Source organism: Pseudopodoces humilis, chromosome 6 (genome assembly GCF_049639895.1).
Source record: "Pseudopodoces humilis isolate 2021_Gansu_Grassland_sample_001 chromosome 6, ASM4963989v1, whole genome shotgun sequence".
NCBI lineage: Eukaryota > Metazoa > Chordata > Aves > Passeriformes > Paridae > Pseudopodoces > Pseudopodoces humilis.
The window spans coordinates 10937171-10949184 of record NC_142205.1 but is presented as its reverse complement, the minus strand read 5'-3'; the positions used below and the strand labels follow the sequence as shown (position 1 = coordinate 10949184).

Genomic DNA, 12014 nt, shown 5'->3' with positions numbered 1-12014 from the left:
TCTAATAAAGAAATGCTACCCTGATTTGTAACACGTTTAGAATTAATCTCTGTTTGCCCTGCACTTGTTAATCACAGAAAACAAAAATCTTCCATCTGAGCAGAGCATTATTTTTGGGTTAAAGACTACAAGATCATGATGTTTTGATGGCATAAGAATGTAAATGTGATCTCGAGGTGATTTGTGCTTCAACCAGGTGTCTGCAGCAGCAGACTCTCCAGGAGAGTGTAAAAAGCTCATTTTTGTGGATCATAATCGTCCATATTTGTCAGGTACTGTACAGCCTTTAGACACAAGATGTTATTTAATACATAAAACTACACTCCTGCTTGCTCTACTGTTTTGTTATTTGCAGTACTTTCCACTAGCTCCGGTATTGCTCAGTACTGCCAAGGAAATATTCCTGTTAATGATACTCTATTTTATCTGGCTTAGAGTATGAAACATGTTATAATCCCTGCTTTATATTAAATTCTGGTTTACGACATTATTTGCAGAAGGTTCCTATGCTATGGAGATCCCTTCTAGTTCTGGTGAGCTTTCTCCCTCCCTCTTGGGAGATGTCAGTAGCCGCCTCCGCTCCATGTGCAGCAGGGAGTTACAGGCCTGGGTTTCTGTTTGTTCTCTCTCTTCTCATAACTTTTGAATTTCCTCAGTACAGTATTTCCAGACTCACCCATCCACTTTTTTTGTTTTCTATATATTTTATGTTGCCTACTTTATCGCAACCCCCACCTTGGGACTCCTCAACACCATTACCTTGCAGTGACTCCTTCTGGGAGAAGTGGCAACTTGAACAGCTACAGAGTTCCCTTATTGCTGATGCCGGTCAGTGTCCAGTCCCAGGTCAGTGGCATGTCGAATGGACGCCTCAGGTTCCATTCTCCTCCCTCACCTGCACCCCTCGAGACAACTACACCTTTATAAGCCACAAAGAGAACCAACTTATGCTGTCACTGGGATAGAAACCCTAGGAATTCACCACAAATCCACCACCATGAGCAAAAGCTTTGTGCAAAAGTGTGCTGTAGGTATATGGAGCTGTTGCACCAACCTTCACCTGACCTGTTGTTTGATAAAGACACTCTCTTATGCAATTTACTTGTCTCTGCAATAAAAGGGGGATTTATTGTGGAGTACCTGAAATACACTAATGTTGGCCTTTTGTTTCTGTATTTTTCCAGGCAATCACTCAGGCGTGGTTTTGAGCATCAACTCCAGAGAGATGCACAGTTACCTGGTTAGCTGATATTTGCAGCTGAACGCAAAAACCAAAAGACTCTTCTCTGTACCGTTTTATTTTTCCCTGGTGATGTCCCAAAATTGAAAATATGGCTGTAAATGCTGATGGAGAGGAGGTTTCTTATCAGTCCTGTGGGAAAAAAGCATCCATCATCAGTTACCAAGGGCGAAGGATAACATGTCTTGTGCTCACTCTATGGCCTGGGAACTCATTGCGATTGAAACTCAAACTATGGTAGCAAATTTGTAGCCCTAGGCACCTTCAATGCCACCTTATTTCTTTTCTGTATATGCTCTATTTCTTTATGTTTATTTTTAGAATGACTGACTGTAACTTTTTAATTGTATTTTTAATTGAAGTATTCGGTGGAAGGCTGGGAGGCTTCAGCCCAAAAAGGTGATTTTTACACAAGTGACTAGACCAGAACAGATGGTTGGTTGATCACAGTGACAATTTTTTTAGGAGGCCGTGTTTCTGTACTGGGAAAGGACTGAGAAAGAGACAAATGCACTCCTAGTTGAGACAAGCTCTTAACTTAAACATGTGTGAGACAATCTAACAAATTTAGGCTTAGGCCCTTCTGAGGATTGAAGGAAGTAAAATGTTAATTAGGGTATCTCGTAATATACAGTAATTCTCTTGTAAGTGTAGCAAGTCCTGACAAACTATCAGCACCAGTATCTCCCCCAGTCCCACCACGTGTGAAAGAAAAACACCAGCTTGATGCTATTTCCAGACCAGGTGCCTTCACTTGCGGACATTCATTTTAGTTGCTCTTTTCTTTTCTCCTGAGCGAGCCCCTCTAGGATGATGGCAGCTGCCAGATGAGTTATACTGTTAAACCCTAGGCTGGTGGCCTGTCTCTTTTTAAATTTCCAGACAGTGTAAATACCTCTTTTATGCAGCTTTCTTTGTATGGTTATTTTTTTTTAAAACTTCCTATAAGGGCAGCTGTGCCGGGTGGGTCAGAATTCTGCTCTGGGAAGGGCTGGGTAGCACTGCCATCTCCTTCTCACGACATCCCTGTTTGGGATTTCCTCTGGCATTTGCCCTTGCTGGCCAGAGTGGGCAAACCCCAACCTGACCTCTTCTGCTTGGGTTGGTTTGACAATCCAAAGGGTCATGGGGATGATGGGAAGGGATTTTGGCTTCCTGTTTCCTTCCCATCACCACAGGGTGTCTCTCAGTCCCTACCACCACTGGCCCCTTTGTCTGCAGGGAGGGCAGGGGAAGGGCTTCTGGAGGAGCTGCCTGCAGAAGGGCTTGTGAGTCGGGTCCTTGTGTCCTAATCCCAGTTTTGTCAGTCGGGTCAGAGTTTCCTCATCTCAACCTCTGCCTCCCTAGGGAACGGCAATGCAGTGAATCCACACTCCTCTTGTCTTTTCTCTGTGGTTTATTTTAGCCATGCAGGAAAACAAGTGCAGTGTGGTGAGTTTAAATGTCTGGCATCCTGTGTGTCACAGCTGCCTGGGATTAGGATGCTTCTCTCAGAAACCTATATAATCTCTTCACTTTTTGCCTTTGATAGAGGATAAATAACTCTGTACTCACTGAATGTCATACTGATGCTAGTGACAAGCTCACACACCACCCTGTTTAAGAAGGATACAGGTAGTGCATCGTCCAGAATATGCAAACAGAAAATAATGAATGCTAGTCAAATAGAAAAGAACTGTCTTAAAATCAGTGTATGCATTGGAATCATTCTTCCATGTAGCTGTTAATATAGAGCATATTATCATCAAATGCAGCGGACTGGGATGTAGTAATTCAGTGTAGTACTGTAGGCTCTCACAAACCCCATAGGATGTATGTGTAAAGCACAAGAAAATCTAGATTATAAATTTACTGTAAGGAAATAGGTGGAAAGTTAGAATGAAGATTCTGAAAAGCACTTGCAAACCGCTCAGGAAAATAATTACAAAAACTCTTCTAAAATTTCTGCCTATTTAGTTGTATAGTGCCATGTAAACATGTTAACAGAGAAGCAATGCCCTGGCTGACTGTTGTGTGCCAGACTGTGGAAATCCAAGGTCTTAAATGTATCTGAGTCTGGATTTCTTGAAGAGAAGTGCATATACAAAACATGCTGTGAATTGGAAACTCTTGGGATCATTGCACCAGGGGCTTTCCCTCCTCACCAGCTCTTGCTTTTTCTAGTGGAAAGGAGCTGGAGCAGAGAATAAAATAATATTGCAAACATCTTACTTGTTCCTGTGAAATAAATCTAAAATAGGTTTTTTGTATAAGGCAGGAGAGTGGCAAACCAGCTTCATGGATAAGGAATGGGATGGAAGCTCCAGCTTGGGGTTGTTCTCACATGGTTAGTCTGATTGGTAAAGGGCTGTGTTGGAACTAGGTCACACACCTAATTTATGCTTTAACAGCTACTTTTATACATTTAATTCAGGGTGATTTGTGTCTCTGATCACAGGAGTCTTTTGGAACACGGTAGAATATTTAACTGCTTGGTACTCTAATTAACACTTAGCACAATGTAGTGCCTGTAATAATTTTTTCTGATGCTTATTAATTTGATTCATGCAGAACTCCTGTGAGGTTGGTTTGTCATGTCTTAAAAACACTATTTTCTAAAGACATGTTGGTATTTCCGTAACTGTATTAATAATACCCAGCAGATAATAAAGGAAGCCTTTGATTTCCTCATAATAACTTTAAAATTAATTATTTTAAAACTGAGAAAATACTATTACCATTTTCTCATTCATGGTGTCTTGGTTTATCTGTAAATGAAAAGACTCAGTAGTACTAGTTCTCAAATCTCTTGAACTACATCCATGATATCTTAGCTTTTTATCCTTTATATGTATCTAAAATCCTGATACATATTCTGAGTATTCAGAAACACAGAGTTGCTTCTATGCACAAGTGCTAGTCACACATGTGTGCATGCACACATGCAGTATTTGTACATATTTTGGTTAAGGTTTTTTTAGTGGGGAAGTGGTATGTGGTGGCTAAGAAACAGAAGATGACAGATACCTGGATTCTAGACTTTGAGCAAGTTACTTCCCTTGTATGTGCTACAGTTTCCCCACCTATAAAATGGGGCTGATAATAATTACCTACCTCACAGGGGTATTGTGAGGCTAAATTAATTACTGTTTGTTCAGGATCATGAGAGCAAAAGAATTTTGTGGGCATAAGTTATTAATGGTTTAACTTCCTTTGTTTTACTTGTAATTATCACTGTTCTTAAAAGTTCTCTACTAAAACCAGCTGCAGTTATGTATAAATGTAAAAATGTATAATCCAAAAAAGGTGCATAACTGGCAAAAAACTAAAAAAAAAAAAAAGGTAATTTTATTTAAACATTGCTATTGGAACATACTGTTATGTAGTAGCACTGCAACATTGGCTGTGATTTTGCTGTTACACACTAGTATTGTCAACTCCTCTGCATTGTTGTTTGATCGAAAACCTTATAAAAATGGGTACAGTGATATTTATCAGTACTGATATTGAACTATACTGAATCCAAAAAAACCTGGCAGTGTACTGGCCTCATTGGCCTCTTTTGGTCTTCTTAAAATCGGATGTATTTGCAGTTTCAAAAACACTCTGTACTCTGCACTTTCAGAGTGCTCCAAGCAGTATGATCTGAAGCATTCTAACAGAGCCATCAAGATTTACAGCTGTTATCTTTGCTTTCTCTTTTGACATTGAATGTTTTATATGGCTTTGGAACAGCCTGTCCATATAAAGTACTCAGAAATGCTCAGAGGACATTTAAGGAAAATGCACACAATTTTAATTAATTTTTCAATAATATAAGCAATATAAACCAGTGTATATTTTTATACTCTGTTGAAGAGGGTGGTGGAAATGGCTGTGAAGAAATAGAAAGTACCAGCCTGAGGCGAGATGTTGTTGTTACCCACAATTCGCATCCAATTTCTTGGAACTCTTTTATGATATTCTCATTGAATTCCATCCTTCTTGATGAGTTTTCTTCTTTCAATGATGAGTAATGAGGAGTAAGTTGTTTATTCATATAAAGTAGATGATTTCTTAACTAACTGTCCTGTAGACAAAGACAAATCAGTGCTTTACCATTATAGTTTCTGTGCCAAGCAGGTTTCATGTGACATGCTTATCATGGTTAGCTGTGTTTTCAGTGCAATGAGACCTTCTTCTAGTGGGGAGACTCTTACTGTATCCTGTATCTTTAGTGGAGGTCAATGGAACTGCAGTAATTTCCATCCTTACACAAGTACATGCTCAAAGAAATGCGTGGGGAAAAGAAAATCTTTATAAGAAATTAAATACATGCATTTGGTTGCAGTAACTTTTTGATGATGAACCAGAGGTTCTGATAAGTTTTGAATTTCTAGTGTTATTTCAAGTCGATGTTTCTAAGTAGATAGAATCAATGACAATTTCAGTCATAGATTTTTCCTGTTTCCTATTAAAAAAGTTTTGTAATTTTTCATTAATGAGACTTTGGGGGAAAAGAGAGAGTAAACACTTTATTTCATTGCACAGTCCCTGCTAGTTGGAGTTATTATAGTTGTGTTATTGTATATTGATTGATACCACTGTACTGTTTCCATATTCATTTTTATTTCAGCATTTTAGATAAAAGTAAGCGCCCATTTCTCTCAAAATATTGGATTTCTACCAGGACAAAATTTATAAGCATTTACCTTTATAAATCTTGATTTTTGGGATGCAAAATTTTATTTTGTCCTTTAAGTCCATCCAAAAAGCTGCTTCCTGGCTCATTTTCTCTGTTTTGGTCCCAGTTGCGCATTGCTTCTACAGCTTTCTTCAGGAGACTGGCACACAGCCAGTACTAGTCTGAGAAAACCTAAAACTTTCATTAGAATGGCATTTAATTGACTATAAGTAAGGTCTGCTCAGATAATTTTCTTAATGTTAAGTTTGTATTTTCATGTTCTGTATTTCAGTATCTTAGCATTTTCCCTCTCTGTGCCATTTAAATGCATTTTTATTCCTGTAATGTTTTTTTACTTGTTTTTAGACTATAATCATCAAAGTGACAAATAACTCAGACCCCCGGTTAGTTTTTGCAATTAATAGCCTAGCCCTGCAGTCTTTGGGAAATGTGAAGCTGTGTCCTCTGAAATTTTTAACCTTCTGTCCCAAGCCAGCCCTTCTACCCAACTGATCACCTCAGCATCATTGCCTCCACTTGTCTGTGCACATTCAGACTGGAGGGGGTGCAGAAGACACCTAGAACAGCCTAGAACAGCTCATTTCCCAAATCTGGATGGGAATGTCGTGCAGACAAAGTTCTTATTTGTTCCTTCTTTTCGAGTGTGTTGCATAAGCAGAGAGGATGCATATTACTGGGGAAAGAAGAACTTGTGACAGTTCTTCAGGCTGCTCTGGAGGCTAAAGAATGCATCGTCTTGGAATGTTTTTCCATTGAAATTGATACATACAGGAAGTTGGTTTCATGATTTTTAATATGAGATCTCATTTCTGCAAGTCTTCACCCCCAGATTTTTTCCTCCTGTAAAATGAAGTATCAAATTACTTAAACTATGAATTGTGGAGCCATGTTTGACTTCCATTCTTTTCATCCCTTTTTGTCCTTATGTGAAGCTTGTCAGCAATACTGTTTCCAGCTAGTTTATATGCTGGTAGCTGAGATGATCTTCTGTAAGACAGTATCTGACATAAGAAATTCTGGAAGGCTTAGAAATATGTACTCTGAAATACAACGACAGAGCTGTGTGAAAAAAATCCTTATCAAAGAGCTGTTATGGTTTACATTAAATACTTTTTAATAGTATCTCTAAAAATACATACTCTTAATTGCAAACTCTTTGCCTCTCTCTCCTTCCAGATTGATTTGCTTTCAGAAGCAACATTTACTAGCCCTTAAAGGAAGTGCATTCTTACACAAGTAATTTTGCTTAATATTTTTTTTTTCCTTGCAACACTTGCATTTCACACAAGCTTCATCTGTCTTAATCAGCCTTGATTTCTGACTTTCTGTAAAATTTGCATCTCTACTCTGCTTACTTGCAATACAGTGGACATAAAGCCCTGTTGAGCAGCAATAATACAAACAGCAGTACCTGGCACTGCTTAAATAATGCCTTTTTTGCACGTATTTTTAATGGTATAAAGAGTATATTAATCACCAGGAAGGCCAGGCATTCTGAATAACTTTCTTAGCATGTCTTATATTTCTATGTTATTTGTTGCTAATTTTAGCCAGCTTTTGATACTTATATTTAGTTCTTACTGACAGTGATCTCTGGCAGATCAAAGCAAATGAATTGGCTTATCCGCTTTTTAGAAAAAGTATTAATTCACACTGCTTATTGATTAAAAGAGTTTTAAAAGGAAATCTTTCTGAGATGGTGAAAAAGATACTTTTTAATGAGAACAACTAATACAAGAAAACAACAGGCTTTTGAATCCATGTGGCTTTTGAGATATTCTTGTTACGGATTTTGAATAGAAAGGACTGTGCAGAAGCATAACCCCAAACATCAGTGACATACGCGTAGGCATTTTACAAATGGTAAAACTAGTCCAAAGGAGAGTATTGTAATACACCACCTGTATGTTTCAGGTTCACATTAGGGCCTTTAAATGGCTAAAATTACAAAATATCTTCATAAACAAGATGCTGAGGGAATTGCCAAATTCACTGGCTCCATTTACTCATGAATACACTCCTCTCTTTGGGGTTAATCTTTGGAGATGCTGAAGTAGCAAAGTAACTGTTCATGAAGTCACCTGCATTGTTTCATGTTTCCAAATATTTGCCAAGTAACTTGTGAAACCATAGAAAAAAAAAAAAATCCAAATTTTCCACTCTTTTCTGTTTCTCCTTTTCCTCCCACCCCTTCTTTTGTAGTCCTTTTGTTCTCTTTCATTTGCCTGGCTTCTCCAGATGACTACAGTTCTCTACAGTCCACTTTTTCTTCCCTGCTTTTTGTTCTGCTTTATGTTACTGTCTGTGTTTTTATTTGGATATGCACCCTACTGTGACCCAATTGATAGTGAGAAGAATCACAATCTCTAGCGAGAAGAATCACAATCTCTTCCCCATTCCTGCCTCTCCTCTAAGCTCTGCTGTATTGCCTGAGGTTCCCTGTGCTTTGTGTCACTGCAGTCCATCCTTCCTGTTTCTCTCCCACTTTAGTATCTTTTAATCCTTTCAGCTTTAATTTTGGCTCTCATTTTCTCTAAATCTTTCCGGAACTCTTTATCTGTTGCTTTTCAAGAACTTTTCTCAGATGTTCATCCCAGAGACCACATGCTTCTAGTTTGAGATGTGGATGAGTATTATACTCCCTGAAAGAATAAAAACCAGCATTTCCTCTCTCACCAGTGTATATATTGATTTTGCCATTGGTCTGTAGTGAAATTATATATTTAATTGGCAGAGATGGTCATCTGTTAGCACCCAAATATCTTCCTCTGTCTCCTTTTGGGTTACAGGCCGAGACGTGGTGTTCCCATGTCTTTCCTGGAGTACAGCAAGGGCTGGCTTGCTTTGCCAGCCTTGCATTCTGTCAGGAACAGAATTGCAGCGAGGTTGAGCAGAGACACCTTGCCAGACCACTGGGCTGCATTTGTATTTCAGTATGGGAAATGCTGAAACCCAGGCTCAGACACAGCCTTTTAGAGATATTGTTACAGCCCAAAGCTGAAGACTAGGTGAAGTAAAGAGAATTCTTTGTTAATACAGGGTCGGGAGCAATTTCACTTGACAGGTTTATGGAATGGGTCTGTAAGGAACCTTTCCTAGAGGCCGGGGAAAATGGCTTGGATTCAAGTTCCATAAAATATAAATTTAAGCAAAGTCACCGGATAGATTTGGCAGAAACATCATGCTGGAAGAGCTTGGAGAACTTAATGGGAGTAAAATCATTGAGAAGCTCAGCGGTATCTTGGAAGGGTACAGCCTGTCTTAGGGAGTGTGAGAGAGATGTGGGAGGGAGGGGAGCACTGGACTAAACAGGACAAGGAAAAGCAGGGGGAAAGTCAGCGTTACCAGTGTGTATGATTTTACCACATGTTGTTGATTTTGCTTTGCTTAAGTCTTGAAGCTTATTTTAATTTGTAATGGCAACTATTTTATTTTGTTTGTTGCATGCAGAGACTTTAAACCATGAATCTAAATTGATGCAGCATGAGGAACATGCAAAATTATCACCATCTCTGCCTTTAATTTAAGACAGATCTGACTTGCAGCAGCATCCCACCTGAGGTGCATGGAAAAGATGTTGCTTTAGGAGCCAAGATGCCTGTATGTGTGCTCCAGATGACTGTGGGTCATTTGCTAATGGTGTTCCTCCCTAGCACAGCACTGAGCTAGGAGACAAGGGAAAAAATTATTTTATAGAGTCTGTGTCTTGCATTTATACTGTTTAAATGTAATTTGCTAGAATGCCTCTATGAGCTGTAATTTTATAATGTTTAAAGAAGATGAATGGAGCTGGTATAGTATTCCTCAGGGTACACACCAGTGACTGGAGTTTACTGAACATGTGACTAGAAATTTTAATTTTAGGAACAGAGAGTTCCTCCATTTCATATACACACCAGGCCTTTGAGTACAGATCCTTTTTTTCATTTGTCACTGACAGGCTGTGATTTATTTCCTCATGGGTGTAAAGTCATGGGTTGTGCTTGCTGCAGTGCAGAAGGCTCTGGAGGGAAAACACAATCAAATGGAGAAGTATATTTGAATTCTCCTGTCTTGATCACAGTCTTCTGAGTTGCTTTTCTGTCATTGTCATTCTGCCAATAAACTGCATTGATGTTAAAAGGTGATTATCTAATTTTCATCCTCTTCCGCGTGGCTGAGGAAAAATAAATACGAGAAGTTTGCAGAGGAAGAGGGTGGGGAAGTTAATCATCTGGCAGAGTGCTTTGGGAAGCTTCCACTTTTTATGTTTCGCTTACCACTTATTTCTACAAATATGTACAGCACCTGTGATTTACCTCTCCGTTAAACTTTGATAGATTTCTTTGCAGAAGGTGGTTTTAAACAATACCACCCTAGTGCATTGCAAAAGTGGGTTTAGGAGGCATCAGGTATTGCCCTTCATCACTGAAATGAAATTGGTATAATTGCTCTGTATTTATGAAGCAGCACTAGGAATATTGCTTCATCCTAGATTGGAGGAATATTTGGAAAGATGACAGTTGTACTGGGAGAATTTTCCTTTTTAAGAGTAAAGGATGGAAGCTGGCTTATTTACAGTGCATCTGTGGCTGTTCCAGCACAGGTGGGTGCAAAATCTCTTAATCTATATACAGACAGATAAATACAGATTTTGCTGGCATTACCCGTGAAAACAAAAGGAGAAAAAAAATGGTAATTAAATCAAGCCTAAATAGTATTTTTTGGCTAATTAGAGCTGCAGCTCTTGGTAAGTATATGACAACCTATAAAATAAAAACTAGACATATATCTTGTGAAGACAAAGCGTGTCTCGCTACCCTGATGTTAATGTGGAACACTGTTTATTTTCCATTACAGGGCCAAATTCTACCCTAATGTATGGCCATGCAGTTCCACAGACATTATCAGTTCAGCTTTGTGATACAGAAGAATTTTATCCCTGGTGAATTTGAAAAGCAACTGCAAGTTAAAATCAGTTTTCTTCTCAATGCACCTGTACTTACACAGGTTACTAACTGATTTTCACCATAATTTTTATTTCCATTGCTAGCATGAGAGTTCTTTGGGTAGATGAAATTAATTAAAACCAAGGTAGAACTGAATTTTTTAACTGCTTATGACTGCTTGGTCAGCAAATGCTTAAACTGTCTCCAACCAGGTTTTTGACCAAGGGGTTATTCCACTAAATGTGAAGGTTCTTAGCAGTCACCAGAATGCTATAACCCCAACATTTAACATACACAACTACACAGTCCTCTCCTTCTGCCTTTGCACATTCTAGTATTTGTGAAAACTGAACATGCCTTCTCCTATTTTTGTTTCAGGTGACCTTGACTTTAAGCAGGTTTCTTTGTATACAGTAACAGGGCTCAAGTGAAGAATGAAATAAATCCATAATTGGTGCATTGTCATAAATGGGGAAAAGTGTTATTTGTATATTTTTGTAAATATGTAACATTTAATGGCAGTTTTGTAGTGACGTGCTGTTTTTGAGATAAAGAAACAAATATATGTTTGAATATGCTTGACGTAACACTTAACTGTGATTCAATTGCACAAGTAATAGCTTAATCAAGAAGTCTTGTGCAATATGTAGTGCACACACATAACCAAGTATCTGTTAGCAATCCACAAGCAAGTTTTTGGCAACTTTTAACAGTGGTGATGAACTGTGCAGTACAGATTATCACGGTCTCTTTCAGCTTCCAAACATGTAGCAGGCAAACTACTGTATACGTACCTGTGTACTCCACTGCATCCAAAGGTATGCATTTGTCCTGAGAACCTGCACTCCAGGTTTTTCTTTAATAAAATTTGGTTCTAAATATTAATTGCTTTTTTTTTCCTTTTGAAGCTTTTCATGGGGTTTGTGAAGGGGAAACGGTTTAACCAGTCCCAAGAGTTTGTGTGTCTGTATTCGGCAGCAAACTACTCAACTCAGCAACACTGAGCTCAAAGGCTGCAGCAAACCTTCATTCTCCTCCTCTTTAGCCACTCCACTTCATCCTCCACTGCAGCTCGACTCCATTCCTAGGGAAAAAGGGAAAAATCCTTTTTCCTTTTCCCTGGGAGCTGTTGCTGCAGTGTAGCTGGTGGAGGCTGACATCCTGTGGTGAGACAGAAGCTGTG

The 12014-nt window shown here is 38.8% G+C and overlaps 1 protein-coding gene across 3 annotated transcripts in view; it reads left to right on the top strand.

The window, feature by feature from the left end:
• The window catches only part of SORCS2 (sortilin related VPS10 domain containing receptor 2), a 525812-nt gene extending 514151 nt beyond the window's left edge, over positions 1-11661 (top strand). For 2 of the 3 annotated variants that reach the window (XM_088056209.1, XM_088056208.1), the window contains exons 27-28: positions 767-846; positions 1185-11661. In XM_088056209.1, the coding sequence (XP_087912335.1) occupies positions 767-846; positions 1185-1208 (104 nt within the window). In that variant the 3' untranslated portion in view covers positions 1209-11661. The remainder of the gene's footprint in view (positions 1-766; positions 847-1184) is intronic. The other variant, XM_088056207.1, reaches the window with a different exon arrangement.
• Positions 11662-12014: the final 353 nt, after the last annotated feature.